Source organism: Zalophus californianus, chromosome 8, assembly GCF_009762305.2.
Source record: "Zalophus californianus isolate mZalCal1 chromosome 8, mZalCal1.pri.v2, whole genome shotgun sequence".
In the NCBI taxonomy this organism is placed as follows: Eukaryota; Metazoa; Chordata; class Mammalia; order Carnivora; family Otariidae; genus Zalophus; species Zalophus californianus.
Genome location: NC_045602.1, coordinates 139,760,061 through 139,787,465, shown reverse-complemented (window position 1 = coordinate 139,787,465; position 27,405 = coordinate 139,760,061). Strand labels below are relative to the sequence as shown.

The window sequence follows — 27,405 nt, the reverse complement described above, 5'->3', positions numbered from 1 at the left end:
GCTGGCGGCGGTCGGGAGCCTGCGGGGCGGGGTCGGGGACCGCCTCGGGGTGGGGCCTCGCGGAGCCGGCCGAGAATGGGCGGCGGCGGGCCGAGGCGCCCAGCGCCCCCGCGCGCGCGGGTGGCTTGGGGTCCAGACTGGCGGAGGCGGCGTCCGGGGACTGCGCGGACCCCATGGGCTGCTGCTCCGGCCGCTGCGAGCTCATCTTCCTCTGCACTTTCCAGCTGGTGAGTGGCGACCCCTCCTCAGGTCCCGCGGTCCCGGCGCTCGGGGTGGGGGTGGGTTCCCGCTGGCGACGGTTCGGGCCCGCGGGCTTCTGGGGCCGAAGTTCGCCGCCGTCTGGGAAGGGTAGGGAGCCAGCGTCCTGCGCGCGACCCCGATGGCCCCTCCGGTCGACCTCGAGTGCCCCGCTGGGTGTGTGTGCTTGTGGGGAAGGGGGGCAGCCGCGGGGGACCCGAGCGGCGGGGACAGGTGCCGGGAGGAACAGATGACTTTGGGCGGGGCTCCTGGACCCTGCTGTCGCCGGCGCGTCGGGCGAGGCGCGTCCTTGGGCGCAGGGGGGAGCCCGGCCCGCGCACGAGTCGGTAGTCGGTCGCGTTCGCGCAGGGGCGCTGCTGCGCGCGGCGTCCGCGAGTGTCGGAAGGCGCGTGTGGCCCCGAATGTGCGCGCAGGGACCGTGTGCCAGTGTGTGTGCGCGCGTTCCCTTTACAAAGCCAGCGCCAGGCACTTGGGTGAGCGGCGGCCGCCCATTTCTAAAGCCTGACAGCCTGGGGGTGTGGGTGTGCTTGTGAGTTTGCGAGTACGTGTGTGTGCCCGGGATGTGTGAGCGCCGCCTTGTCTGCCCTTGGTGCCTCCCAAGGGGGAGGATGTGGCCCCCTCGCCCCTTCCCTGTCCTGGAGAGGTGCGAGGAGAGAAGAGGTGTGATCTGGTGCCCAGAGTTGCACTTGGGCACCTTTTGTGTTGGGGATTAGCTGGTCCTCTGGATCCAGAGCTTTGTCAGAGAACGTGGGCATCCCTGGGCCAAGTTTCCGTTTTGCCCTCGGAGCTCCAGGCCGCCTGGTCAGTCCCATTACCAGAGCCTGAGGCCCTGGGTGGGGGTGGGGAAGTGCTAAACTGAGGTCCCTGGCCATAGGCCTGGGGAGGAGATGCTGGTGAGCCCTGGGATCTCCCAGCTTAAAAAGGAAATGCTGCTTTGTTGAGGTCAGGCTGGGTGGGCTTCTGGCTCAGCCAGGCAGGGGGCTTCCTTCTCTGGAAGCTTGAAGGCTCATGGAGGATGAAGTTTTAAGCAGAAAGCCCTCCCACACACAGGGCATCCAGTCCTTTGCCTGTCCACTGCAGGGGGGTGAGGGTTGCGCACAGAGTTGGCAGGGGCCTGAGATACCAGGTTGGTGTGTCCCATGTGGAGGAAGGAAGGAGTGGCCAGAGGCTCCCTGTGGGTGCACACTCACTGCTTTGGAAGCCTGGGGGGGTGGGGGTGATGGGAGGATGGGGGAGGTGGACATCTACAGGGTTTGTGCTGGACAGATAAGGCCGGGAGATAGCTCTGGGCTTCGCAAAAGGCTAGAGCCCAAGGACTACTCCACCAGCAGCAGGGAGCTACCTCCATCTTGGGGCAGAGGTGTCCCCCACTCTGTTCCGGTAGGAGGCTCCTGGGGGTGGGGTGGGGGAGCAGGAGAGGGGAAGGAAAGGTCTATGTGGTGAAGGACGGCGAGGAGCCCAGGCTGATCAGGAGGTCAGCCGTCCGGTCATGTCTGGACATCATGAAGCAGAGTGGCCTTCGGGGGTTAGTGTGACTTTGGTTTCCATGCGTTGAGTTTGGTGTGTGGGATGTAGTCAGGATTGACTTGTGACCTGGGGCTCCAGGCAGCAGAAATAGATGTACTGGGTGAGGGATGTGGCCTCGGGGCTTGGAAGGCTCAGGTAGGGTCATTTGCCTGTTTCACCTCCACAGTGGACAGGGGACGGTGCACGGGGGGTACCCCCACAGGTCCTGGAGAAGTTACCTGCCACCAAGGGCAGCAGGACGCGGGGCTTTTTGAAGACTTTGGGTCTCAGCCAGGCAAGTTCTAGGGCCGGGGCAGAGCCGTGTCCCCACTTGGCCAGCCGGGCCCCAGCTGAAGAGCAGCGGAGAGCCATGAAAGGCCCTTTGTCCTGGCCACCCCTGTGCTTCCTCTGCTGGGGGGAGGGGAGGCAGAAGGAAGAGCTCTGACGCCACCCATTGCTCTGGTCACCACATGTGGGGTGGGGGCGTCGTGAGGGAGTCCTGTGGTTTTTCTTTTCTCTTTTTGACAAGCGTGAGAGTTTTCTCGTTACCAAGCTAGTGGACAAAGGCCTGAGCACGTCTTCTGTGAGCCTTCTCCCTGGAGAATAGCGTGAGCTTTGCCCGCTCTGAGCCAGCCGGAGCACACCGTGGCGGCTTCCCAGGCTGTGCCCACCATGTGGACGAGAGGGAAGTCACGCGGTTTAGGGCGGGCGGCCACTAGAGCTGAGTCACTCATCTTTTCCCTGCCTCGAGAATGTGGCCACCGTGCCACACGGCACCATGGAATGCTAGGCCTTTTGGTGCGTGGCTCAGAAACGAAAAGGCCCCCACCTGTGCTGGACACGTGCGCAAGCTGTAGGGTCTGTCGGGAGCACAGCTGGTAGCAGGGACGTACCTCCAGTCCGGGCACGAGCCTGGACCTTGGAGAACAGGGCCAGCATGACACGGTGCGGGGGCTGGGGGAGCTGGGAGGGGAACCGCGTCTCCCCCGCGTGCGTGGCACTGGTGGGGGGTGCTGGGACAGGGCATATACCCCAGCCCCTCGATTAGGGTCACCTGGGCCAGAGAGGACTGGGGCTCAGAACATAATTTCGTTCAGTTGAGAACAGATGGTGCCGGCCAGCCGTGTCCGTGAAGGCTGTGATGTGCACGCACATGTGTGTGCATGTCTGCGTGTACATGTGTGTGCATGTCTCTTTTTCCTTGCCCCCAGGGCCCCGCATCACAGCGTAGGCCCTTCATGCTTGGGACCCCCCCCCCCCCACCTCCAGAGCTTTGCCCCTCGTACCAGTCCCTCCACTCACCCCTCTCCACCCACCACACCCATCTGAGCCTGGCCAGGCTTCCCCTGCCCACCCAGTCCCCGACCCCTCAGGCCCAGGGTCGTGGGGCTGGCCAAGAGCTCAGGTCCGAGTCCCCCACCCTCGGCTGTCCGGTCAGGCTGGGCTGGGCTCTCATGAGGCGGGGGAGGCAGGATCTCTGCCCTCAGGCGCCTGTCTCTTCCCCCCCCACCCCCCACCCCCGCCCCAGTCGGTGTAACTGAGGAAGTTCTGCTACTCCACCGGCACTGGGACCCAAGCCGGGTGGGGGCTGCGGCCCCCTGGCCCGTGATGGGGCACATGGAGGGCTGGGCGGTGGGCTGGCGCAGGGCGACCTCTGGTGAGCCAGGAGATGGGGGTCCTGGGGAGGGGGCTTCATGTCTGCTTGTCCTTGTCCCCTGAAAACAGCTCGGTGCTATGGTCTCCAGTCTGTACCGTGACTCAGAGCCCTACTGCGCGCTTCCTTCCATGCGGGAGCTCTGGTGCCTCTTCCTGTGGGGTCCTTGCCTGGGATAATTCCTTTTTCTGTTTTTAAGATTTACTTATTTATTTGAGAGAGAGAGAACGTGAGCAAGGGGAGGGGCAGAGGGGGAGGGAGACAGAGTCTCCAGCAGACCCCCGCTGAGCGCAGAGCCGACGCAGGGCTCGATCCCAGGACCCTGAGACCATGACCTGAGCCGAAACCGAGAGTCGGCTGCTCAAGAACTGAGCCACGCAGGCGCTTCTACTTGGATAATTCTTTCACTCTGACTTGGCCTTTGTCAGCGGTGACCCTGTCTTGGTTCAGGTGGTGGGAGCAGGAGGCCCTGAGCCTGAAGCTTTCTTTCGTTCCCATTTTGTGGTGCTGTGAGGTGGGCCCCAGCTCCCGTCCGGGTGAGGCTGCGGTGAGGATGCCCGGGCTGATGCTCTTCTCGGTGAGACTCAAGCAGTTCTGTGCTGAGCTTTTGTTTTCAAGCTCTAGCGTCCAGAGGGGCACGCGGATCCAGATGCTCTTTCCTGATGGGGTCGATGAGTCTCCGTCACAGCAGAGGTGGCCCTCTGAGTGGGTGCCGGGCTGGTTGGGTCCTGCGCCCCATGCCCCGTCCTGGCCAGTGTGGATGTCCCAGGGCAGCTTCTCTGTCCTTCTGACCCAGCCTTGAACTGAAGCCAGGACATCCTGCCTCGTGGAAGGTGGTGGCTATGCCCCTGGCCTCTGAGACCGGGACTGGCTGCCCCCGAGTGACCTGGAGATCCTGGGGGGCCTCTAAGAGCGAGAGGTGCAGCACACCGAGGGCCGGTGCTGCTCCACAGACCTGGGAAGGCTGGGAGGAGGTGGACTCCCCCTCAAGCCGGCTCGGGGGGCAGGGAAGGGGGCTGGAGCTTTGCTGGAGGAAGGGGCTTAAAGCCCATGAGCCGTGCACGCGGGGAGTGGCGCGCACACACATATGTGCGTGCTGGGGGAGTGGGGGTGGGCATGGGGGCCCCACGTTTTTTGAAAAGATCAGTGCAGGCTTTGGGAGCCAGTGAAGCGTGAGCGTTTTCTCTGTCCTGAACTGAAAAGAAGGCTACGGGACGGGTGGGAGGCAGGAGGCCAGGCAGCAGCTGGTGAGCAGACTGTGCCCCCGGGGCTGCTTTCTCTGCAGAGGAAGGACGGCTTGGAGGCCCTGGTGAGTGTCCCTCCCTCAACTGCGGGCTCGTGCCAGGGATGGATGCCCTGGGAGGGGACAGACAGACAGACTTGCCTGAACACACCATGGCAACCCTGACAGCAGAGTCCACGTGGTGAAGGTGGCTGTCCCCCGGGTCTGTGCGCGGCGCGTCCACGGCCCTGAGTCAACCCTCCTCCCCCGTTCCTGACCTGTTAGTGCCCTCTGACGTCCATCCCCTTCCTGGGGGGCCACCAGGCAGGAACACCCCTAGCCCCGGGGATGTCCCCTGGGGTCCACAACTCTGGGCACAGAGGACACAGGGCGTGGTCAGGGAGGTCACAGTCAGACAGCATCAGACGGGGGGGATGGGGGCCCACAGTCTTCCCAGCAGCTGCCCGGCCCCCGCCTCTTCGCTCTGAGGGCATTCCTATGAGAGGATGGGCCAGGCCCAGGGGTCCCAGCTGCCCACTGGGGGCTCGGGCTCCGACTGAAGCCTTCTTATCCACAGTGATGGCACTGCACACTCTTCCAGAACTTTACTGAGCATTCGAGACAGTGTTGGTAATAGACCACTCATTCTGTGCACAGCAAGCGGCGGGGGGGCGGGGCGGGGCTAGTGACCGGCTGGACCCTGGATACGCCCACTGGGCATTAAGAGCAAAGTAGGAGACAAAAGGTGGGGGTTTGGCTGGCCCTGGTTCTCCTTGGAGACCATCCGTGTCTTGGGAGACAATGCCCATCACCTCCTGGCCAAGCCACCCAGCCTCGGGGGGCTGGTCTGGAGCAACCCACCCATGGCAGGCCTGTGGGGTGGGAGGGCTGTGGCATGCAGGAAAGCGGCCCAGACTGGCATGTGCCCTGCCTGCGGGCCCACTCCCCAGTCCCCACTCCCAGCTGTCTCCCAGGATGGACCAACCTCTGCAGGGCATACTTGGAATGTCCCCTTGCCGGAGACCTCCTGAAAATAGCCACCATCCCTTTGGGACCATACACAGCGGCCAGGAGTGCCCAGGATGCACCCACGGCAGCTGTTTCCGGGGCAGGTCGGGGTCCTGTGAGGAGCCAGGGTGGAGGCAGGGCCAGGTGCTCCCGCAGGGGGGTGTAGGTGTGAAGTCCACAAAGGTCCACCCTGCCAGGCTCTCCGTCCCTCGCTGCGGTGCGGGGCAGTGTGGAGCCTGGAGGCCTGTCTGGCCGGCTCGTTCATGGTTTCAGCCCACCCAGTCTGTGGGAGGCACCCGAGGGGGGCTTGCTCGGAGGAGCTCTCCTTGAGGAGTCAGCAGGCGGCCCCCACGCAGCCCACACAGCTGAGCTAGCTCTGGGTCGGGGACTGGCTCTCCCTGTGCCAGTGGCGTGCTGGTGCACAGTGGGGCTACAGGGAATCGCGGAGTGCAGCCAGAAGCCCTGCCAGGATGCTGTCCCTTCACTGCCACTGTCCCTTCCAGGACACGGCCAGTCCCCTCCAACCCTTGCTGGACGCGCCTTGTCTTGCACATGGACGGGAAGGTGCTGGCTTGGGTGCAGTGGATTTGGCCGTGTTTTCTCCCAGTGTATACGGTCCTGGTTTCTCCTGGTGATGGGCCAGGTCCACAGAATGCGTGAACGTGTGGGTGCGTTCTGGGGTCGTGACTGCGCTCAGAGCCAGCAGGTCTCCCCTGCAAATTGAATATCGCCTTCCTGGGGTGCCTGGCTGCCTCGGTCAGGAGAGCACGTGACTGATGCCCTCAGGGTCGTGAGCCCCTCGCTGGGTGTAGAGATCACTAACAAAACAAAGAGACAGACCTTAAAAACAATCGAGCTCCCCAGATGTCTGAGTGCCTCTGGTTGGTCCTCTGTTGGCCGTGCCTGCAGGGCTGGAGGGCGGGAATCCACCACAGTCCGTGGAGTGAGGACAGAGCCCAGTAGACGGGGAGGGTGCTGACCTGAAGGCCGCAGAGCCTCAGCGTCCACTTCCTGCCGAGAGTGCCCCAGAACCACGTGACTTGGTCTCAGGCGTCCTGCCCTGGGTTGGTGGTTGGGCCTGCAACCCCGTGAGACAGAGCGGCCCAGTGTTCCCATGCTTGGGATGAGGGAGTCCAGGATGGAGGGGACGGTGCTTGCCCAAAGAGGGCATTTTAAGGCAGAAGGGACACCCCAAGGTGAGGCTTGGGGGCCAGATCCATTTGGAGATTTTTGTTGGAAGGCCCAAGACCATAGCAGATGCTGGGTGGTGGTGATTGGGTCGGAGAGGCAGGCCCGGGAGCGCCCTCGGGGGCCTGCTGCCCCTCCACTGCCCACTACCCCTAGGTCACTGCCTTGGAGCGGCAGGTGTTCGACTTTCTGGGCTATCAGTGGGCACCCATTCTGGCCACCTTTGTCCACATCGCCATGGTCATCCTGGGGCTCTTCGGCACCATCCAGTACTGGCCTCACTACATTGTGGTGCTGCGTTCATTGTGCTCCGGCAACCCTCCCACGGGCAGGTGGGGCGGGATGACCAGCAGGGGGCCTCGGGCGGTATAGTGTCCTACAAACCACCAGAACATCCCGGGAAGTCCGGGGTTCAGCCACTCCACCCTGAGACCTGTCCTGGGGTGGGCTCAGGAAAATGCTCCTCCAAACAGAGCATGCTGGCTGCCAGACTTGGGGAGCAGAGTCCCCCTGGTTCAAGTCTCCTCCAAGGGTGCTGTGCAAAAGTAAAAAAAAGAGCTGAGTTCACCTTCTCCACCCCTCCCCTCTCTTAAATTTTAGTACGCGGTGTGGGCGACCACCTGGGTCACCTGGAACATCTTCATTATCTGCTTCTACCTGGAAGTGGGGGGACTCTTGAAGGTAAGTCGAGGGGTTGTGGCCAGGCCGCTGTGAGCATTACACACACCTGCTTGTTGGTCACTGTCTCCCCCGTGGTCTGTTCCTGGCTCTGGCCCTGGCAGCCAGGACAGCCCTGGCCCGCAGGAGGGACTCAGTAAAGGTTTGGGGAAGACTAGTGATTTGATGGGTCGGCGGGGGGCGGTGGGCACTGGTGGGCAGTGGCCTTGGAGGAGGGGCCCTGGAGCCAGGGCAGTGCTGGGCAAGAGAGGCAGGGCTGGGGGCCAGGGGGCAGAGGACCAGGGCTGCGAGGGTGCAGGTGGGAACACCTTAGGGAGCCAGGCTCTTTCAAATGCTGGTGAAACCCACCGGTCTCTCCCGTGGAGGAGGGGGCCCATATCCAAGCCATGGTTTGCGGGGAGTGCTGGTGGTGAACAAATCCTGAGCGGTGGTTTTGGGCACTTTGTCCGTAGGGTTTTATTTCACTGTTGCCTGAAGCTCAGAGCCAGGGACGTGGGTGGGGTTTGACTCCAGGTAGGCCATGGGGCAGACTGGCCGTTGCTTTGTGGGGCCACGCCTGGGGCAGCAGAGTAGGGAAGACAGACGTTAGTTCAAACACCTAACATGGCAGCCATGGCCAAAGCCGTGAAGGAGGGTCCGGAGCACTGTGAGAACACACCCCCAGGGTCGGACCTGGGCAGGGAGGCCTTCCTGGAGGAGGGGGTGTGAGCCGGGTATGGGGCCAGGGCAAGCAAAGGGAGGCCTGCTTGCAGGGGAGTGGCTGAGAGGGCCTTGGGGTCCCTGCCTCCCTTGGGGGGCCCACACTGGACTGTGACGGGTGGGTGGGCAGTGTCCCTGATGCTCACCTACTCCCACCTTCACCCCCAGGACAGCGAGCTCCTGACCTTCAGCCTCTCCTGGCACCGGTCCTGGTGGCGTGAGCATGGCCCGGGCTGCCTGCGTGAGGAGCCAGAAGCTGGCCTGGGGCCCCCGGATGGACAGGCCTTGGTGCCAGGCATTGGCTGTGCCCTGGAGCACGGCCACGCTGAAGCCCTGCACAGCGCCCTGCAGATCCTGTTGGCGGTGAGTAGGGGGGGCCAGGGGAGGGGCTCACCCTGCTCTTGGGCCAGGCCTCCCGCTTTGCCTCCTCTGGGTCCCCCTCCCTGCCACTGGAACCTCAGTGGGCTGCTCTGTAAAGTGGGCTCGGAACCAGCTCCAGCCCCAGGGTGGGTGTGCGGAGGAAAGAAGGGACAGACCCACAGGCCCTGCTGGTGCTGTGGGGTGGGCCGGGGACTACAGTGGAGTTATCTGATGCCCCTGCCAGCCCTGGAGGCTCCTTCCCAACCTCCTCCAAGTCAGAACGGACACCTGATAGTGAGGGGGTGGAGACGCAGCTTGGCCGCACTGCTGTGTTGTTGGGGGGCTGTGACCCCGTGAATAAAACGACAGGATTCCCGGTCACCTCTGAACTTCAGACCGACACCGAGCAAATTTTTGCGTACGTGCATCCCATGCGGTGTTTGTGACACTCTGACACTAACATGGTGGTTCATTGTGTATCTGAAATTCAAATTTAAATGGGTGTCCTGTATTTTATCTGCAAGTCCCGAGAAGAGGAGGGATTTCATGTAGGGGCCGGGAGTGGACATGAGAGTCTGCAGGCCTCAGGAGCTGAGCCGGCGCCCAGCACCCTCTGCCCCGTCCAGGCTGGGGGAGCAGTTCTCCTGGGGACCGACTCTAGCGATAAACCTGTGGCTTCTCCAAGCCTCAGTTTCTCTTCTGCGACCCAGACAGTTAGCCCCCACCCCCCATGGAGGTCTGGGCGCCTGGCTTCTGACTCCCACGGAGGGGCTTTGGGACTAGATGGGGCAGGAGGGAGGAGGGTTGAAGCACCAACTGCGTGGGAAGCCGGGGTCCTCTGCAGAGTGCCCCCAGCTCGCTGCTGCTAGGGTCCGGGGTCTGCACTCAGCACCGAAGTGCTAAGCCTCGTGGAGCCCGTGAGGGTGTGGTGGAAGCTACTTCTACCCACGTTCACGGGCCCTGTTCTAAGGGGAGAGTCTGAAATCTGCTGCAGAGTGGCACTCGGCGTCCGTGCCTCCGGCTGGCTGCAGTTGGGGTGGGGCAGGGCATGTGGGGGATACAGGGCACCAGCACACGGCGTGGCTGATGTCGCCCCCTCATTCCCCTGTGCCTGCCTCATGTCCCCAGCCTGTGGACGGCAAAAACCAAAGCCAGTGAGGGCGACCCGCGGGCGCGGAGCTGGACGCCCCTGTAGGAGCTGTTGGCTGTGGCTGTAACGCATTATCCTGAAACATCATGGCTTGAGACAATAAATCTGTCCGCGGGTCCGGAGTCTGGGAATGGCTTAAACGGCTGCTTCTGGCTTGAGATCATTCACGAAGCTACAGTCAGGCAGAGGCTCTGGCCACCAGAAGGCTGGAGTGGAGCTGCAGGTGCTGCTTCCAAGGAGGCCCCTGCATGTGGGCTCTCCCCAGGGCTGCTTGGGCGTCCTCACCACGGGGCGGCTCGTCCTGCAGGGCGAGCAGGTGGAGAGGGATGGGAGGTGGGGGCAGCTGCAAGGCCTGAGACCCTGTCTTGGACATCACACTCGGTCATTTCTGGAGGATCTCAGTGTTTGCACAGGTCAGCCCTGGTCAGGGTGGGAGACGGCCCCGCAGGGCATGAGCTCCGGGGAGGCCCACCAGGACGGCCTGGGAGCTTCTGCAGGAGCACTGACTCTCCCTGCTGTTGGTTCGCTGCTGGGACAAGGCGGGATGGGGCCCAGAGTCCCATCTTCCACCAAGGCCCAACGTCTCTGGATTTGAGCCCTGGGGAGACTCTTTCTCCCCACCATCTCCCCCAGAGAGATAAGGACCCATCTGAAGAAGAGGAAGATGGAGGCCCATAGTCTGACTTGAGATCAGACAGCTGGCTGCAAGGAGCTTGAAAACCCAGATGAGGCCGTGGGGGGGGGTAGGGGGGGTGACAAGCCCTGTTCGGGGTGGAGCACCTGCAACGTGCCCTCCTTTGGGGCTTGGGTGGCTATGGACACAGCTGTCTGGTCAGCAGAGCCCAGGCTGGCCTTGACTGTGAGCATGTGGCCTCTGTATTCCAGAAAGCATGGCCCCGTCGCCAGGCCCCTCAAAGCCAGGGCCCAGGAAACCCGCTATGGGCTGCAGCCCCTTCCTCTCTCTCAAAGCCTCCAGGAGCATCCCCTGGAGGCTGTTCCAGGGCCCAGACGTGATGGGTGTCCCTCCTCCAGTGCCACCTTCAGTGGGCTGCGTCCCCGGTGGGTCTGGAGCTTGTCCTGAGCTCACACACCCCAGAGGCAGAGCCTGTTACAGGGATGCTGTCTGCCCTGGGGTACTTCTCAGCCGGGGGTCTTGCAGGGAGCTCGTCCTTTCCTGGGCAGCTGGGGGGTGGGGAGCCTTATCCATGGATGCATGTGTGAGACAACAAGACTGGATGTGAGTCACAGGGGCAGAGATCAGGGATCATGGAAGGAGCATGAAGAAACACACTGTGGACTCAGAGGGGGTCAGACAGCCGGGAGGGCCCCAGAGAAAGGGGAGGTCGGGGAGCATCTCCGAAGGCCGGCCGTGCAGCCCTGCATAGGCGCTTTCCCTGTGTGGCGAAGGGAGAGGCTCTGGGAGGAGCTGAGCCGGCGCCTGCGGGGCCCCCGGAGCCGGAGTCTGTGCTGCGCTCCTCCCTGAATGGGATGCCGGCTGCTCCATGCTGGTGCTGGTACTGGAGGAGAGTTCTCCGCGTCGGTGGGAGTGACAGAGCTGCTGTGTTGCTATCATCCTTCACCTGCAGGGATGGACGTTCCCCTTGTGAAATACGAGTTTCTAAATACTGGTCAGCTGCTACGTGCTTGGCCTCGCAGGAGCCAGCCCTCTGATGATTGTTTTGGAGGGCTTGGAGAGGCAAGCCCTTAGCTGGCTGGCCTGAAGTCTGGCTGGCAGGGAGAGAACCAGCCAAAGGGGGCAGAGAGCCCAGTGCTGGTGGAGCGGGGTCTGCAGGTACTGCGGGCCTCTGGGAGCTCCGGGGAGGAGCTGGCGGTGGAGCACGGACGACAGGAGGTGGAAAGGCAGAGGTGTGGCCATGGGGTGACTTCCCGCAGGACCCTGTGAGAAAAGAGCCCTGGGGTGGGAGCAGGTTTCAGCACCACGGCCAGCTCCGGCCCTGGGCCCTTCCCGGGAGGAGCGCCAGGTACCGAGGCCGGCCCAGCCGCACAGCAGTGCCCGGAAGGCTGTTTGGGAGGAGACCGGCTTGTCTGAGTCAGCATAGAGCAGGCCCACTATCTGCTGCCTAGAAGGATGGGGGCTTCCATAGCAGGGCACAGCACCTTGTCTCCTCCCTCCCGGCACTGAGGGGGACTGTTGGGCCTGATCTGTGCATGAAGAAACAAGACCCAGAGCTCACGTGAACCTCTCAGGTCTCACCGCTGCCGGTGGAGGGCTGGCCACGCCCAGGAAGGCTGCTGGAAACTCTGTCCTTCCCGAGGCCCGTGCTGCTGGCCACCTTCCTTCCCCGTCTACCATTTCTCACCCCATCATGGACTGCTAGTCTCAGACAGACCCCACCACCCTCTCCCAGAAGATCTGCTATGTCTTCTCCATAGCAGGCACCCCTGTGAAACATCTTTTCTCTTTGTCCCCCTGACCAGTCAGGATCCCAGCAAGACCGAGATGGTGCACTTAGGTAAGGTCAATTCCCGGGGGCTGGTGAAGGGGCTGTTCTAAGTGTGGGTGCCACACCAGGGACCACACAGGGTATCCCACTCCCTTGGGTGCATAGCCACTGAGCTGTTGCCCCTCTGGCCTGCAGGGGTGTGGGGAGGAGTTACATCCAGGCAGAGCTCTTTGGAGCTGTCCCCCTGCCCCTGGGAGGCAGCCTTGCAGAGAAAGGACCGAGGGATCCACGCTTTGCTTCTCTCCTTCCCCTCTCCTGCTGGGCTCCCCGTTGGCGAACCCAAGCAGGAGGACACTGGAGTCTGGACACCATCCACACCACAAAGGGTGGAGAATGTGGAGGAGGGTCAGGTGGAGCACCTCCAAGCCACCACCATCAGACTCTTGCTCCAAGCTGCATCCTTGGTGTGGAGACCATTGCTTGGTATGGGAGATGCTCAGATGCCCGACAGCATGACCATACCATCATCGGCCACCTCGCAGCTTCCCAGCATCTGTGGAGGAGGCTGACTTTGCTTCCCTGGGCAGAACCTCCCAGATGAGCAGGGACTGCCGGCCCCTTCCAAGACCCTATGAACACATGGGGCTGTGGGCCTTTCATGGGAACCTCTAGCTGCCCTGTGGCATTGAGATGCGTTTTGCTGTCAAGTTATAAACAAGCAGTTCTGCTCAGGGACCACTCTGTGCTCTGGCTGTGAGTCAGGGCTGGTCCTCTCATTCTCATTTAAGGGGGATGCAGTTCCCTGATGGCGGTGAATGCCACACTTGGGAGGTGCTCACCCTTGGTTAGCGTTGCCTGGGCCCCACGAGGGCAGAGAGACTGGACCACGGGCAGTGCCAGAGCCCTTTCTCCCACCGTGGCCCTGGTGCCTGGGTGTTCATGGGGCACCTAATGCCTGCCTGCCCTCTCCCCTGAAGTCTGAGCGTCCTCCTCTGAGCCTGGCTGGGGAGCCTCTGCCCAATCAAGCCCCTGACTCCCTTGGGACAGCAGCCAGCCCTGTCCACTCTGCCCAGAACTGCCCACTGAGCTGGGTCCTTGGCACTTTCAGCCGAACCATCCAGCTTGGCTGGCTCCAACTTCTCCAGCAGGGCTGCGTATGGGCGCCCCCTCCCCAAGGAGGAGAAAGCTGGTGGTTGGCTGCTTATGGCAAAAGGCCTCGGGATGATGGCCGGGCTGGAACTGGGGGGGTGGGTTCAGTTTGGGGGTCCATCAGCTGTGGTCGTGTCTCTGAGGGCTTCTCTCTGCACCTCAGCCTCATCTTGCTGACTCGTCCATTGGCCAGCCCTTACCCCGCTCACCCTCATCCCTGCAGTGCCCCCCACAGAGGAAGTCAGACGCCGCCTGGGACATCAAAGCTAGAGAAGTTGCACAGATCCGCTCTCCTTGTCCATTTTACAGACAAGGAAATAGGCCTAGGAGGGGCTGTGGCCTCGTGGTCCGGACACTGGGGCTTCTGTCCCCCACACCTCGAGCTTGCCTCGTCCTGACCTCTTGGTGTCTTTCAGCTCGTGGACTTCGTCTATGCCTGCCACGTGGTCAGCGTTTTCACCGAGGAGGACAGCTGTGAGTATGCGGCTGCCGGGCTCCCACAACAGCCTCTTGGTGGCCTGGCCTGGACCCTCCAGGCGGTGGCAGGGCGGGTGGGGGGGGAGCAGAAGGCGCAGAAGGCTCGCGGTGACTCTGGCCATTCTCCTGGCCTGTCATTGCAAAAGCTGAGACCTCGCCTCTTAGATGGATCCCCCTGCCTTCAGCGGTCCTTGCCTGAGCAGAGGGGGTGGGGGGCCCAGCCACCTGAGAAGAGATGAGGAGGGGCCCCGGGCTGTGGGCATCAGGGGTCAGCTCATACCAAGCCCCCAGGTCCAAGGGCTCCTGTGCTGCAGAGCTGGTCCCCCACAGCCCCCACAGCAGCTGCAGGTGGAAGGTTGAACCCTCAGACCTGCAGAGGGATGGGCCCCTCGGCCTCTCCGCAGCTGAGATCAGGCCCTACTGGCTGTGGTGTCCCTATCAGGTATTCAGTGCCCGCTGGACCCATCAGAGCAGTATTTTTGCTTCCTGCTCAGAGAGGGGGGCCCCCTTGACCTTCCTCTGATTTGTAACTCCAATGCTCAGGCACCCTTGTGGGCCCCGACTGCCCCTGGCTCTGACGTAGTTTCCTGGGAAGACTCTGCAGAGGACAAAGCTGGCGTGCATGGGGACTGGGTGCACCCAGGGGGCCTTGGCTCCCATGGGCAGAACCTTCCTTGGGGTCAGAACGGGGATCCAGATCTTCTGTTCCCAGGAGTCAGGTGGCCGTGGGGCTGGTGGTCCATGTGTCCAAATGGCATCCTATTCTGGGAGACCAGACTTGCTCTGGACCAGCCCCCAGATCCCCCAGCTGTCATGCTGTGACCCCCAAACCATCATTCAGACCACTGCTGGCTGGGAGAGAACCAGAGGGGATTCACGTGTCGGTTACATTAAAATGTTTTGGGATGGGAGCCAGCCCTGCGGGTTCGGAAGTGCATTAGCTCTGCCCAGCAAGCCCAGCTACCCACTGGCTGCCCAGCACAGCTTCAAGGGGCAGGTGGCTGATGCTGGTGGAAGTGGTGGGGGCATGGTTGGGTCACAGTGAAGCTCTCCGAAGCCCCAAGGACCCAGGCCATCGCCGCAGACCACCTCCCCCTGCTGAGCTCGTCAGTGTCCACTGGGACGTTTTACCAGGGGAGTCACAGTGTCGCTCCTCCAGAGGGACGTGGCCCGGTCTGGGCCGGGCCTGGGGCAGTGCCTGCCCTCCCCCGGGGCCCCCAGGCTCGCCCCCGCCTCTGCCATCACCACACCAGGGTTCTGCCATCTTTTCCATTGTTTGGGTTTTGTTTTATTTGGGTCTTGATTTCTTTCAGTTGATTTTTCATTGACCCATTTCCTCTCTACCATGTCAATGAAAAGGCTTCCAACCTCTTGTTCAAGCAGGTGTACTTGAATGTATGGCCAACAGAGCCTGCCCCTGGCCGGGCCTAGCCGGTTGGGTTCGCACAGCCGTGAGGCTTCTCTCCTTGTGGATGCCTCACCAGCCATCCGTCTGTCCATCCATCCCTCCATCCATCATCTGTTCGTCTACCTGTGCCAGCTCTGGGCTGGGTATGGAGGTGTCAAGGCTCTGGGGCTTGGCCCCCACCCCCTGGAGCTCCAAGCCCAGCAGAGTCTATGGAGTTGGGTCTAGGACGGTTTTGTGCCAGGGGGCTGGGGGGGCGGTCATGGAGAGGCCACGTCCCAGGAGGGCAATGTGGCTGTTCTCTAAGGGTCTTACTGCAGCAGGAAATTTAGGGTGTTGGTTTCTTTGGAGAATCAGTCTTCTTTCCTCTTAAAAAGCAGTGTCCAGGACCCTGCACCCTCCCAGGCTCAGGGTGGGGGTACCTGAGCCGCTGTCCACCTACTCTCAAGCAGCCTTTGCCAGGTCCCCCACATAATCCTGAAATTTGGGGTCCAAGAGCCAGCTGGGGGTCCTTCTCTCCATAGAGCTGGACTTGCTCCATCCCACGCTGGCTCTTGGACACAATCCTGCCCTTCAAGGTGACACCTGTGGCGGAGGACCCCGGCCCTCTTGGCAGCCGCACCCCTTCTGCCCTATAAGTGAAGGCCCATCTCAGCCAGGGGCCATCAAGGGTAGCAGGCGTCCCGTCCCCGTGACAGGAGAGCCCTCACTCAGGCCGCAGAGCCAGGGCAGACTATGAGAGCAGACACCTCGGGCACACGGGGCTCTGAAGGACTTCACCAGGCTGTGCGGGCCTCTGGGGATCTCCTCCAGCCATTGGAGCCTGGGTGGCCAGGACCCAGGGTCAGCCCCTCACCCCACCCCCAGCTTCGTGGCCCAAACCCTATTGTCTGCAGACACAAGGCGGGGGCCTGCCCAGAAGCCCCGCCCCCACCAAAGGCCAAGAAGCCCTCAGCTGCTGGGATGTTGTCCCTTTTGCATTTGGGGCTCTCCGAGGCAAGAGGGCACAGCAGCCCTTGCTGAGGGCTGACTGGCCCAGCCTTCCTGCCCCGGTGCCAAGGGCTGCCCCTCAGGGCGCTCTGACCTCTGCCCACCCCCACCTTGCCCCACAGGCCTGCATAAGTAAAGAAGCACCAATCCCTCCCGTGTGCAACCTCCAGGCCCAGGGACCACCAAAGACTGCGGGGAGACTCACCTGGCCTCCCTACTCTCAGGGCCCTGCAGGTGGCCAGAGCATCTGCCCCCGGGGCCAGGTGATTGGACACCAGCCAGGGCATCAGGGCCAGTGCCAGGTTTCGGATGGCTAACTTCAAAACAATTTATAATTTCCTTTTTCTTAAAAAAAAAACAAACCCAGAGAAGACACAGAAGCCTCCAGCAGCGCCGGCCTGGGACTGCTCTCCGACAAGCCCACCCTGGGTGCCTACGCCAGCCCCAGGCCCCCTGAGGCTGCACACCCCGTGGCTGGGGGAGGGGTGGCCACAGGGACTTTGAGACAGGAAAGTGTGACCCCACCACGAAACTCAGTGTAAACCCACAGTGACCCCCCTGCCCCAAGCAGCCGGGTTCCTGATTAAATACTGCACACCCCGGCTGCCGTGAGCTGTCACCCAGACAAAGCCCCCACCTGCCCCAGGGGCCGCTGATGGAGCCCTGGGTGGGCCACTGGGCTCAACCAGGAGTACAGGCTCCCTCTGCCCACAGAGCAAAGCACTTCCTTGTCCTTAGCTGGTGGTGCTGTTCACAGAAGGGGTTTAAGCCCTGGTCCTGCAGCGTCCCCACGGTACTCCCAAATAGAAAGTAGAAAGGGCGCTGCCCTGTAGACCTCCTTCCCTGAGACGCAGGAGTTTGGTGGAGAATTACAAGCTCCATCCCTGAAGTGGCCTGGGGCTAGAGGTTTTTAGAAGTCCTCACAAGGCTGAGAGGAACAGAAGGAGGGAGGGGGAGGGGACGGAAGGGGCCCTGCCGGCCACGAGGGGGCATGTGGGGAGATGTGTGGCCGTGCTGCCCTGCTGCTGAGGGGCGGGGGCAGGGGACCTTCTGGAACAGAGGCTGCTGAGCGCCATCCAGGGAAAACCCACTTTATTGTGAATCTCCAAAAGCATCCGAGCATCAGTAAAACCACCTTTACACCCACTCCCCTTGCCACAACGTCTGCAGCTCCTTTCCACCCTGGGCTGCGTCTGGGGACTTGGGACAGCCCGTTGTGGTTGCCAGCTCAGCTGTCCTCAGCAGGCCTGTCGTGTGGCCCGAGGGACAGGCGGAGATGGGCAGGGTGCCCGCCAGCTCTTGAAGCACCTGGGAGAGAAGGAGGGATGAGTGGGCTACTCCCGGTTGGCTTGTCCACGGACCAGAGACTCCAGCCTGCAGGAAGCTCCCTCCCCGGCCACTTGGCCCCCCTGGAAGTTGATCGGAGAGACGGGGTGGGGGGGGCACAGAATCCTTTGACTACCAGGAGGAGGCCATGCTTCCTGCCAGCCGTAAAACTCCGAGGTTCACGCTCCCCTCCCTCGCCTGGCCTTGGCCGCCAGGTTAAGATCTCTGCCCAGGCCCTGCCTCATAACAGCACACCTCCAGAGCCATCCTCCCCTGGGCCTGGCTGTAGCCCACACACCCAGCTGGATAGGGGGCTTTATCCCCCCAGTCACTGGGGAAGTCAAGGCAGGGCTCGGCCCAGCTGGTATGGTTAAAGTGCCCCAGCCGAGTGGTGGTGGTCAGCTGGGGTGCTGTGTTGAGAAGGACCCGGAGCACAGATGTGAGTGTCGAGGGAAGGTAAAGCATTGATCAGCAACATCTGCTGGGGCCAGGGAGCTAGAAGAAGTAGAAGTGCTCCCTCCTGCCGCTGCCCTCGCCAGCCAGCCCCGGTGTTGAGATCGCAGGAGACAAAGTGTGCTGGGGGTCCCTGTCCAGGCCCGTCCTGACATTTCTGAGGCCCACGTGGGGACGTGCACACATCAGGCCAGGCTAGGATCTGCCTGTGGGTAGCTCCGTGGCCACTCACCTGGCCTAGGGCAGGAAGGTGCGCACACGGCTGCGGATGGGAGCCCTGCAGATGGGGCACAGCTGCAGGGCTGGTGCGCACTCGGCACAGACCAGGTGGCCGCAGGGCACGAAGACAGTGCCCACGGCGCGGTCCAGGCACACCTTGCAGGTCCGCTCCTCCCACAGACACAGCAGCTGCTCTTCTGTATCCTGGGCTCCTGGGGGTTCAAGAACCCAGCAGTGCCCTCTGGGCCGGGGCTCCACCCGCTTCCTCCAAGGCCACCGTGTCCACCCCCAGACCTCCACCTTCTGTCCTGGGCTAATGGGGGGGACCCCTCCCCCCAGGATGCAGGGGAGCTGGCCCTGCCCCCGGGTGGGTCCCACCCTCACCTGGCTCCCTGGCACCTTCTGACTGGACCTCTCTTCTGGGCATGGGCAGCTCAGGACCTGTGTGAACAGGAGCTGTAGGTGGTGAGGAATGGATTAGAAGCCCCAGGGGAAGTGAACCCCTACCCAGAGGGGCCACAGGCCAGGTCTGGCTCTGGCAGGAGCCCACCCAGCCCCACAGCCCCCCTCCTGCCACTCCACGGCATGCCGTAACCCCCAGAGCCCACGCCACCGCGACGTGCCCCTGCAGACCCCGCACGGTGGCTGTGGGGGCGTGTGCCTGGCGCCGTGGGGCTGCAAGGAAGGGCTGTGCCCAGAGGGGATGAGCAGGGAGAGGCCAGGGCGGGGACGCACCTCTGGCCGCCGTCACCCGGCCCCCCTCCTCTTCCTGGAGCAGGTCGGCCACCAGCTGGGACGCGGAGATGCCAGCGGGCACCGCCCACCGGTACCTGTGCTGCAGCAGCTGTTGCACGCGGCTCGGCCCAAAGCCCATGCGCAGCACGGCCCGCACCGCTGGGCACCGGCTCCACGCGGACCACTCCTGGCTGCCCCTGGCACCTGCAAGGCAGGGTGAGGGGCACTGGGCCAAGGGCAGGGAGGGCTGGGGCGGGGCTCAGGGTCACAGGACAGGGGCAGCGGCTTGCCACTGTGGCCGGTCCCCACGGGCCTCTGTGGCCACCACAGCCACCTCGTTGACATTCCAGGGAGGGCTGTTCCTCGTTCAGAGGTGCCACCACACAGGAAAGACGGTAAAAGCTCATCGCCAAGGCCACTATAGACAGAACCCCGCCAGGTGCCGGATGCTGCTCCCAGAGCATCACATAGACCGGCTCGGTTCCAGACGAGGGTGGCACCATCCCCATTTCAGAGCTCAGGGCGTTGAGGTTCAGAGAGCAGAAGTCACTTGCTACAGACTTAGAAGAGCCAGGGTCTGAACCCTGGAGCCCTCGCACCTTTGCCCTGCCGTCCTGGGCACGGGTGTAGACAGCACCCCCCGCTGCCCCGTGCGCTCCCGACTGCAGCCACCTCCGGGGCGAGGGGCACCAGGTACACACAGCTGCCTCTCCTCTTCACGCTCCCGCTGTCGGCCATGGGATTGGCAATGCCCACAGCGGGCTGCTCAGCGGTGCCGGGGACTGCCTTCCCTCTCCTGAGCACCAGACACACAGTGCACCTGCATGCAGCCCCCTGCCACCCAAACAAGCCCAGGTAGCACCCTCACACCTGGCCAAGCAGCCTCACTGTCCCTGCACTGAGACCTCCGCCACAGTGCAGGCTGCAGGTGCCCAGGGAGCAGAGCATGGGGCACGCACCACAGCTCACCTGAGAGGGGGGCAGGGGCCCCGTCTTCTGGTTCTTCCGGGCGGTCCTGAAAGGAGCCAGAGAACATCTGTGCCCTGAGTAGAAGGAGGAGTGGGGGTGGGGAGGGACCCGGCTCCCCCTGCCCCACCCGAGCCCTAAGGAGAGGCAGCGCTCACCCAGGAGCCGGGCAGGTGGCAACAAGCCTCCTGGACACTGCAGACAAAGTCCCGTCCCTTTGTCTGGAGCAGGAATTCGCACCTGGAGAAAGCAGGTTGGGAGGTCTCGTGGCAGCGGGCCTGGGCTGCTGGAGAACCCCTCTAGCCAGCCTAGTGCCCCCAGTGCCCTGCAGAGGGCAGCTGGGGCTGAGCGTCAGGCACTTGCTGCGAAGGCTGTTTTGGAGAGACAGCCTCTGTGGAGCATCAGGGGAGAAACAGCAAAGATGCTATCCCCAGAGGCCCCCATCGCCAGGATCCGACGCTCCCCGCCCGTGCCCAGCCCCGGAGCGGCCTGCGGGGTCCTCACCTGGGGAACCACTTGGCATGCTCTGTCCAGGGGTCGTCCCCCTGCTCCCAGCTCTGCAGACCCCCATAGCAGAAGAAGCACCTCACTTTGTCTTGCTGGCCTAGGTAGAACGTGGATGCTGGCCTCGCCCACACCCAGCCTCTCAGCACCCGCCCACTTGGCCAGGTGTGCCCCCCAAGGCCGTGGGGGCTCCCAGGTGGCCTTTCCTTATGTGGCAAGGGTTATCGGGGGTCGCTCAGGAACCCTGGGGGCTCCCACTGCTCTCTGCCCCCCTTTGCCCTGTATTCTCCTTGGATTTCACATGCACCCCACTTTCTCAAGGGTGAAGTGGGGATAGCAGTGCCTTGGGACTAATGCAGACATTCATTCACAAGAAGCAGGCAGGTCGGGGCTGCTACAGGCCTGTCCCTGGACCCCAGGGGCCCCATGGACGCCCCATACACCTCCCATCCCAACTGCCCCTGTGCACGCGCCACCGTCCGAAGCACCCGAGGAGAGACTCCGAGGGGCAGGGACAGCTGTGGAAAGGCCGCAGGACCCTGCCCCCTCTGCGTGAGGCCCAGACCCGCCCTGCCCTGGGGGAGGGGCTCCAGGCCAGCAGGGTCCCGAATGGCACCCAGGCCCCCAGAACTCACCGGTGTGGAAGAAGCCTGCGGCAGCCAGCAGCTCAGGCCGCACCACGGTGGTCAGTGGCCAGTCGTAGAAGGAGGCCAGCCGCAGCTCCTCAGAGCCCATCCCAGGGAAGGCCGGCCTTGCGGATGGGGCAGCCCTGGCCCCCACCTCCTCCTCCTCCTCCTGCTCTGCAAGGGGGCGCAGCTGGCCCAGGATCTGCCCGTCCATGTGGTCCTGGCCTCCCCAGGACACGGCGCAGCAGGTGCCCTGGCCCACAGTGTGGCTACACAGAGAGAGGGGCCCACAGCGCCCCTGTGTGGGACTGTTGTCAGCCGCCCAGCGGCTTAGCTCTGGGCCACAGCACCAGCACCTGGCCCTGCCCTCAGGCCCCATAGAGCAAGCACCAGCCCTGACCAGTCCTGCAGCAGTGACAGGGCCCACGGAAGCCAGTCCCGGAATGTGCCCAGCCAGCCTGCCTCAGGGCTCCTGAGCCCTGGGCCCCGCCTGGGGACAGCAGGGGCCTTTGCCTCCAGCAGCTGGGCAGTGAGGGCGGCACAATCCTGCCCCCGGATGCCCCAGCGCGGGGAGCGGCCAGGGGCCCCACTGCTTTCTGGAAGGGGCCAGTGTGGCAGTCAGCATCACGCGCTCTCGGCAGCAGGGGTGTGTCACGGGGCTCCCAGGCGGGGGCCGCAGTGGTTGGGGCCTCGCTCCACTCCACAGGGGTGGGTGGTGACTCCCGGGACAGAGGGGGAGGGGGTGGAGCATGGACACCCCTACTGAGGCCGCAGAGGCCTACTGCTGGCTAAAGGACCTGGGGTAGGGGGGAGGCGGGCAGAAGGGGGAGGCGATGCTCTGCGTCAGCTCCGAGTTCCTGGGCCAGGTGCCAGTGCCAGCCTCTGAAGGCGGGAGGTTCCAGGGGCTCTGAACTATGCAGTTAGTGCCCCCCCCAGAGGGGAGGGCATCCCCCTCTCTCAGGGATGCCACCGGGCTCCCAGGGACAAGGTTACCTAGTGACAGGCCAGCCCCTGGAGCAGTTTCCCTGGACATTCTGCTCTGAACCCTGGAGCAGAGGGGCATGAGACTTCCTTGCGCCTGGCCCAGCCAGAGCAGGAGGGTCTCAGCTGGTCAGTGTGCAGCTCTAGACCTTAAGCCATGAAGATCAGGGACAACCGGGCTTGTGTCCTTCCCAAGGCTCTGGGGAAGGGGCTGGCCTGAGCTCACCTCTGTCACCTCCTCAGCCTCAGTGTCCAGGTGGGACTAGGCTGGGGTGTGAAGCCACACAGTGCGGGCTCAGTTTTCCCATAGCCCCCAAGGCCGCAGTAACCCAGAGTCATAGCCCCCAAGGCCGCAGTAACCCAGACACTGGGGACCTTTGGGAAGGGGTCACAATTCCAGCTACCTGCACCTGCTGCATCAGATGGGTCCTCCTGCTTGGGCGACCAGACCAGCCACCCCACTGCTCTCCTAGGTGCCCCCTGCTCTGCCTCAGAACCAGCCCACCTCCCTGGGCCTGGCTGGGCACCTCCGCTTTCCTAGGTAGACATGGGGTGCCCCACTGCTGGCCAGGGGTCCCAGGTTTCAAAACTGCGCTTGCTCCAGACCCAGATCAGAGCCACCGGCCACATGGAACAGGCTTCCCTCAGACCTGATCATGGCCACAGGGTCTCCACCAACCCGGGGCCCCAGTGCCCCCAAGCCCAACAGTTAGGGAACATGGGAGGAGGGCTGTACCCAGGGAAGCTGGAGCTCCCAGGTGGGCAGAACATGTTCTGACGTAAAGGATGCAGAGAAAGGCTGGATGGGGTGTGGGGGCCGTGGCCCTGCTGCCCCCCTGGCCCCCGCCTAGGAGCCCAAACCTACTCCCTGCTTCCTGGGGCGGACCTGACTCTTCTGCCCGCTCAGGCCCTAAACCCTCACTCATCCCTAACATGCTTTTCCTGGCAGCTCACATCCGGTGTCAGCACCCGTTTGCTCAGTGCAGCAGCCCTTTAAAAACAAGTTTGTGAAGAATAAAGCAAGGAACCAGGCTCTGTAGGGTCATTGCTGACAATGGGGGGCAGGGGGGCTGAGAGTGGGGGCAGGAGGGGCTGAGATTGGGGGGCAAGGGGGCTGAGATTGGGGCAGGGGGGCCAACAGTGGGGGGCAGGAGGGGCCGACAGTGGGGGGCAGGGGGCCTGAGATTGGGGGGCAGGAGGGGCCGACAGTGGGGGGCAGGGGGCCAAAAGTTGGGGTGCAGGAGGGCCCAACAGTGGGGGGCAGGGGAGCTGACAGTGGGGTGCAGGGGGCTGACAGTGGGGGGCAGGAGGGGCTGAGATTGGGGGGCAGGAGGGGCCGACAGTGGGGTGCAGGGGGGCCGACAGTGGGGGGCAGGGGAGCTGACAGTGGGGGGCAGAGGGGCTGAGAGTGGGGGGCAGGGGAGCTGACAGTGGGGGGCAGGGGGCTGACAGTGGGGTGCAGGGGGGCCGACAGTGGGGGGCAAGGGGGCCGGCAGTGGGGGTGCAGGAGGGGCCGGCAGTGGGGGGCAAGGGGGCCGACAGTAGGGGGCAGGGGCGGGAAGGCCTAACCTGCTCTGGGGTTGGCAGCAAAGCCATGGCAGGGCTGTGGGCAGGGTGGGCCATGCCACAGCAAGGGTCACAGAGAAGAAGTGGGAGGAGGTGGAGGGGTATATGGGGTGTAACTCTGGTTCGCCCTGGCCAGGCCCCTGCCCCAGCGGCCCTCCCTCACCTTCCACGTGGGGCTGTATGAACCGCAAACCCAGCCTCCGGGAGCCCGAGCTCCTATATACCAGCCTGCACCTGTGCTTCCTGTGCCGGGGAGGGGGGCTGCCACCTTGCCCTCGAGGAAACCCGTCACTGTCCTGGCTACCCCAGCTACTCAGCCCCGATGCTACCAGGATCCCAGAGAGTCCCTGAAACCTTCTCCTATTAGAGGCCCAGAGCCACCGGGTTCCCTGCAGGAAATCCCAGTAAAGGGTGTGGCTGGAAAACCAGGCAGCAAGTAGCAGGGCGCTGCACCCCCTTCTGCCTCCCCGGGCAAGGGTGGCCTGGTGGGCGATAGAGAGAGGGACAGAGAGACAGCTCGGGGGCTGTGGGGGCTGGACCCCAGATGGGACCTCTCAACATGTCGGTCTCAGGATGTCAGGCCTTTGCCCCGTCCATGCTCCACTGCTCAGGATGCAGAGGTATCCTTACCTTTGGCTTCAGCAAACCCCTGAGGGCACCTGTCCCAGGGTCCTTCTGGAAGCTTTCCTCAGGTCAGCCCTCTGCCCCTGCTCCACCCCCCACCCTCAGATGGACAGGGAGGTGGGTACCAAGTCTCCAGCCTGCTTTTCCCTCAGCAGGGAGCTCTGCAGCCCCCAGGTTTGCTGTGGATGCTCTGGACCTGGGGACTGGACGGGTTCGGGGGGGGGGGTCCTCCCAGGGGCCTCTGGCAGCAGAGGCGGCTTCCCCTGGGAGCCCCTCTGTGGTCCGTTCCCTCTGACCTTACCGCTTTGGGGCTGGCAAGGCAGAAGCAGTCTTCCTCGATTCTGGAAATCCCAAATTTGCACAGTTTGGTTAATTACAAAGTGGAAGGAAGGAAGTGGCTCTGAAAGGGGGATTTGCTGCCTGAGCCGAGGGGCAGATGATCTGCAAGCGTGGGTCTGTGCATCTGGGCACAACCGTCCATGGGAGTAGAAGCCTGGACCCGGACGCTTCACGGGCTGGAAACTTGGTACCCACATCTCTGTGCATCTGAGGGTGGGCATGGAGCCGGGGCAGACGGGCCGACCCCTGAGGAAGGAGGAGGAGGCCAGGCGTCCATTGCCTTGCTCATCTGCACCCATGTTTGAAATTCTTGAAACAAAGAATTATCCATGAGTTGCTTATATAATTAAAGAGAAACACGAAGGTAAAAATAGCAATCACATGCTTATTCTGGAAATATTGAGAATACTGAAAATACAAAGAAAATAAAAGTCACTATCTGAACCCATTCGGTGGCAATACTGGGCCAGTTTCTGGATCTGACCTTGCCTTGAAGCTACACAAGGTGTCACCACGGGGCGGGGGCGGGGAGTGGGCTGGACCCCTGCACGTTTCTTTGAAAGGCACTGTGAATCTACAATTGTTTCAGAGTAAGCAGCTAAATGGCCATCAGCCTCTCCCTCCGAGATGTGCCCTGCTTACGCACTACCTGCCCACGTTTCTCAGTTAACTTTGTCAGTTTTCAAACATGAACGACGTCTGTCAATGTCTCCGATGGCTCAGCTCTTTGACCTCAGGGGTGCCGTATCTTTACTGCAAAATCTCCCCAGGTGAAAGGATGCCAGACGGGAGATGGGGCGAGACGGCCCCAGGCCACCCCAGTCATTTACCGACGGGGGTCTGAAGACGACCCAGGACCCGTGCAGTTTGCTCAGGAGCCAGACAAGACTCCCGCTCTGCCTGAGAGATTCAGAGCCAGCCGGGTGTGGACAGGAATGTCCCTGAATCCTCCCACCAGTGTGAGCGGCTGGCCTGTCAGGGTAGGAGAGGGGCCAGCTCAGCATCACCGCCCACAGTCCCCGCCTCCCCCAAGCCCACACCCACCTGAGAATGTTCTCGCACGGAAGCTGTGTGGCATGCTGTCCACCCCAGGCTGGCTTTCCTCGGAGATGATTGGGGCCAGGACGGCTGGGAGGGCGTGCTGACCTACTGGACACGTTCCCCTGGAGTGAGGCTTCTGAGGCCAGGCAAAGGAGGCCAGTCCACACAAGGGGGGGCAGGGGAGCGGAGTCCCTGGCACTTGGGCCCCCGGGAGGCTCAGCAGGGCCAGGCCTGCTGCCCAGGCCTGGATGCATCCCACAAACTCCTCTGAGATGAGGCAGAGGGCCCCCTCTCTGTGCACCCCCTCTCCTGGCTGAGAAAAGGGCTCCATGAGCTCTCCACTCGGGGGCGTGGAGCTCCCCTCCTGTGGCCACAGAGCCCCAGGCAAGCACGGGACAGGCCCATAGAGGCTTTGGGCTTCTGAGGGCCAAGAACAGGTTTGGGAGGGTGGGGGCAGAGCCGCTGGCGCTGGGACCCCCGCCGCCACGTCCACGCTGCTGCCCACCTCAGAGCCTTCCAAGCTCCTGCCCGGTGGCCCGCACTCCCTCCAAGAGCCCACTTTGACCCGGGGCTGCTGCTGGGCCCCTCGCTGATGGTGATGGGGGACTCCGCCCTCACAGCTGCGGCCAGGAGAAACCACACACGGCCTCGTGGCCATCTGCACCATCTCACTGAGCCGGGCCGGCCACCGGCGACCAGGGCAGGAGGGCGAGAACCGCCGCAGACGTGGTCCTGGAGCCCGGAGGGTGCCTGGCCATGGTGCCACGAGGACCTGTGGGAGGAAGGGGCCCCGGGAAGAGAGCGAGGGGGAAGATCTCTCCGAGGAGGCTTCTGTGCCACCCTGCCTTCTCTACCCTGCATCTTGCCTTGAGTACTCCAGAGCAGACCCTGGGGTATAAGTGCTTTTGGGGGTCACTGCAGGAAGCATAAGGAGGGAGTGGGCAAGTCACCGATACTGGGGGGTGTTCCTGAGGGTTCACTGCCACGGCAGCCGTGCTGGGGGCCTTGGAGCCTGCGGACCCCAGGGGCGGCCGGCCAGCACCGGGCTCTGGGGTGAGGGGGGGCCAGAGGGAGCCGCAGGCAGAGCTGCCGGAGGCCAACAGGTGGCGCAGGAGAAAGGCGAGCACCAGCTGTGGGGCTTGGGGGCTTCTCCAAGCCTGCTGAGGATGAACCTGCAGGACCTCAACCGAGCTGCGGGCCCACTGGGCCGCACTGGACCCCACTGGACCCACAGCTTCAGGGCTGCCTCGGTGGGCCAGCCCGAATCACTTCAGGCTCATTGAATCAGATTATTTCCTGGCATGTGTGGGCCCAGGCCTGGGCAGGACAACTGGCCTCCCTGTGAAAACAGTTCAGTACGGATGGGCCTGGCTTCCTCCTGCCCGTTCCCTGAGCCCAGGTGCCTCTCAGAGCTGAGCCAGGAGGATGGGGGATGGACCAAAGGCGTGGTGCACAGCCTGAAGGGGAAGGAGGGGTGATGAGCAGCCGCCTTGTTGTCCCACTGCCCTGCAAAGCCTGGGATGTCCACTGGCCAGCTCTGCCGTCTGCAACCACCGGGGCATCACCTGGAACCTTGAAAGATCCCATATCTAGGCCCAGATTCCAGCCTAGGGACCCGGGGAATTGGGTTCAGCTTTGGGGACGGCTGGATTGGGGAACTCAACCCACCTTTGGTGGGGGGGGGGCTCCAGGGAAAGCAGAGCTGACAGCTTGCACCGGTACACAGGTCCCAAATGCCCCAACCCCATGCAGGCAGAGCTCAAGGGTTGAGGGATTATAGGGGCGCAAAACCTCTTTCTGTCTCTCCCTCACTTTGGATTTTCAGACTCAACGAGGAGGCATTGCTTGGGGCAGGCATCTCACAATGCAGGTCAGG

The 27,405-nt window shown here is 63.2% G+C and overlaps 2 protein-coding genes across 3 annotated transcripts; one reads left to right on the top strand and one right to left on the bottom strand.

Annotated features, from left to right (window-relative positions):
• Positions 1-64: 64 nt before the first annotated feature.
• NKAIN4 (sodium/potassium transporting ATPase interacting 4) lies at positions 65-16,635 on the top strand. 2 transcript variants are annotated; one of them, XM_027622591.2, is made up of 6 exons: positions 65-227; positions 7,437-7,517; positions 8,382-8,576; positions 12,163-12,197; positions 13,694-13,751; positions 16,272-16,635. In XM_027622591.2, exons 1-6 carry the CDS (start codon positions 174-176, stop codon positions 16,464-16,466), a joined length of 618 nt encoding a protein of 205 aa, XP_027478392.2. In that variant the 5' UTR covers positions 65-173; the 3' UTR covers positions 16,467-16,635. The 2 variants fall into 2 exon arrangements, with proteins under 2 accessions (XP_027478392.2, XP_027478394.2); XM_027622593.2 differs by lacking the exon at positions 12,163-12,197 and adding an exon at positions 6,993-7,127 and having other exon boundaries at positions 16,272-16,408.
• Positions 16,636-17,335: 700 nt separating this feature from the next.
• Positions 17,336-21,357, bottom strand: BIRC7 (baculoviral IAP repeat containing 7). Its single transcript, XM_027623759.1, has 7 exons — positions 20,988-21,357; positions 20,353-20,452; positions 20,007-20,088; positions 19,852-19,897; positions 18,532-18,603; positions 18,161-18,359; positions 17,336-17,457 (listed from the first exon to the last, which is right to left on the bottom strand). The coding sequence occupies exons 1-6, from the start codon at positions 21,355-21,357 to the stop codon at positions 18,166-18,168; spliced, it is 864 nt and encodes a 287-aa protein (XP_027479560.1). The 3' UTR covers positions 17,336-17,457; positions 18,161-18,165.
• Between the last annotated feature and the right edge of the window lie 6,048 nt (positions 21,358-27,405).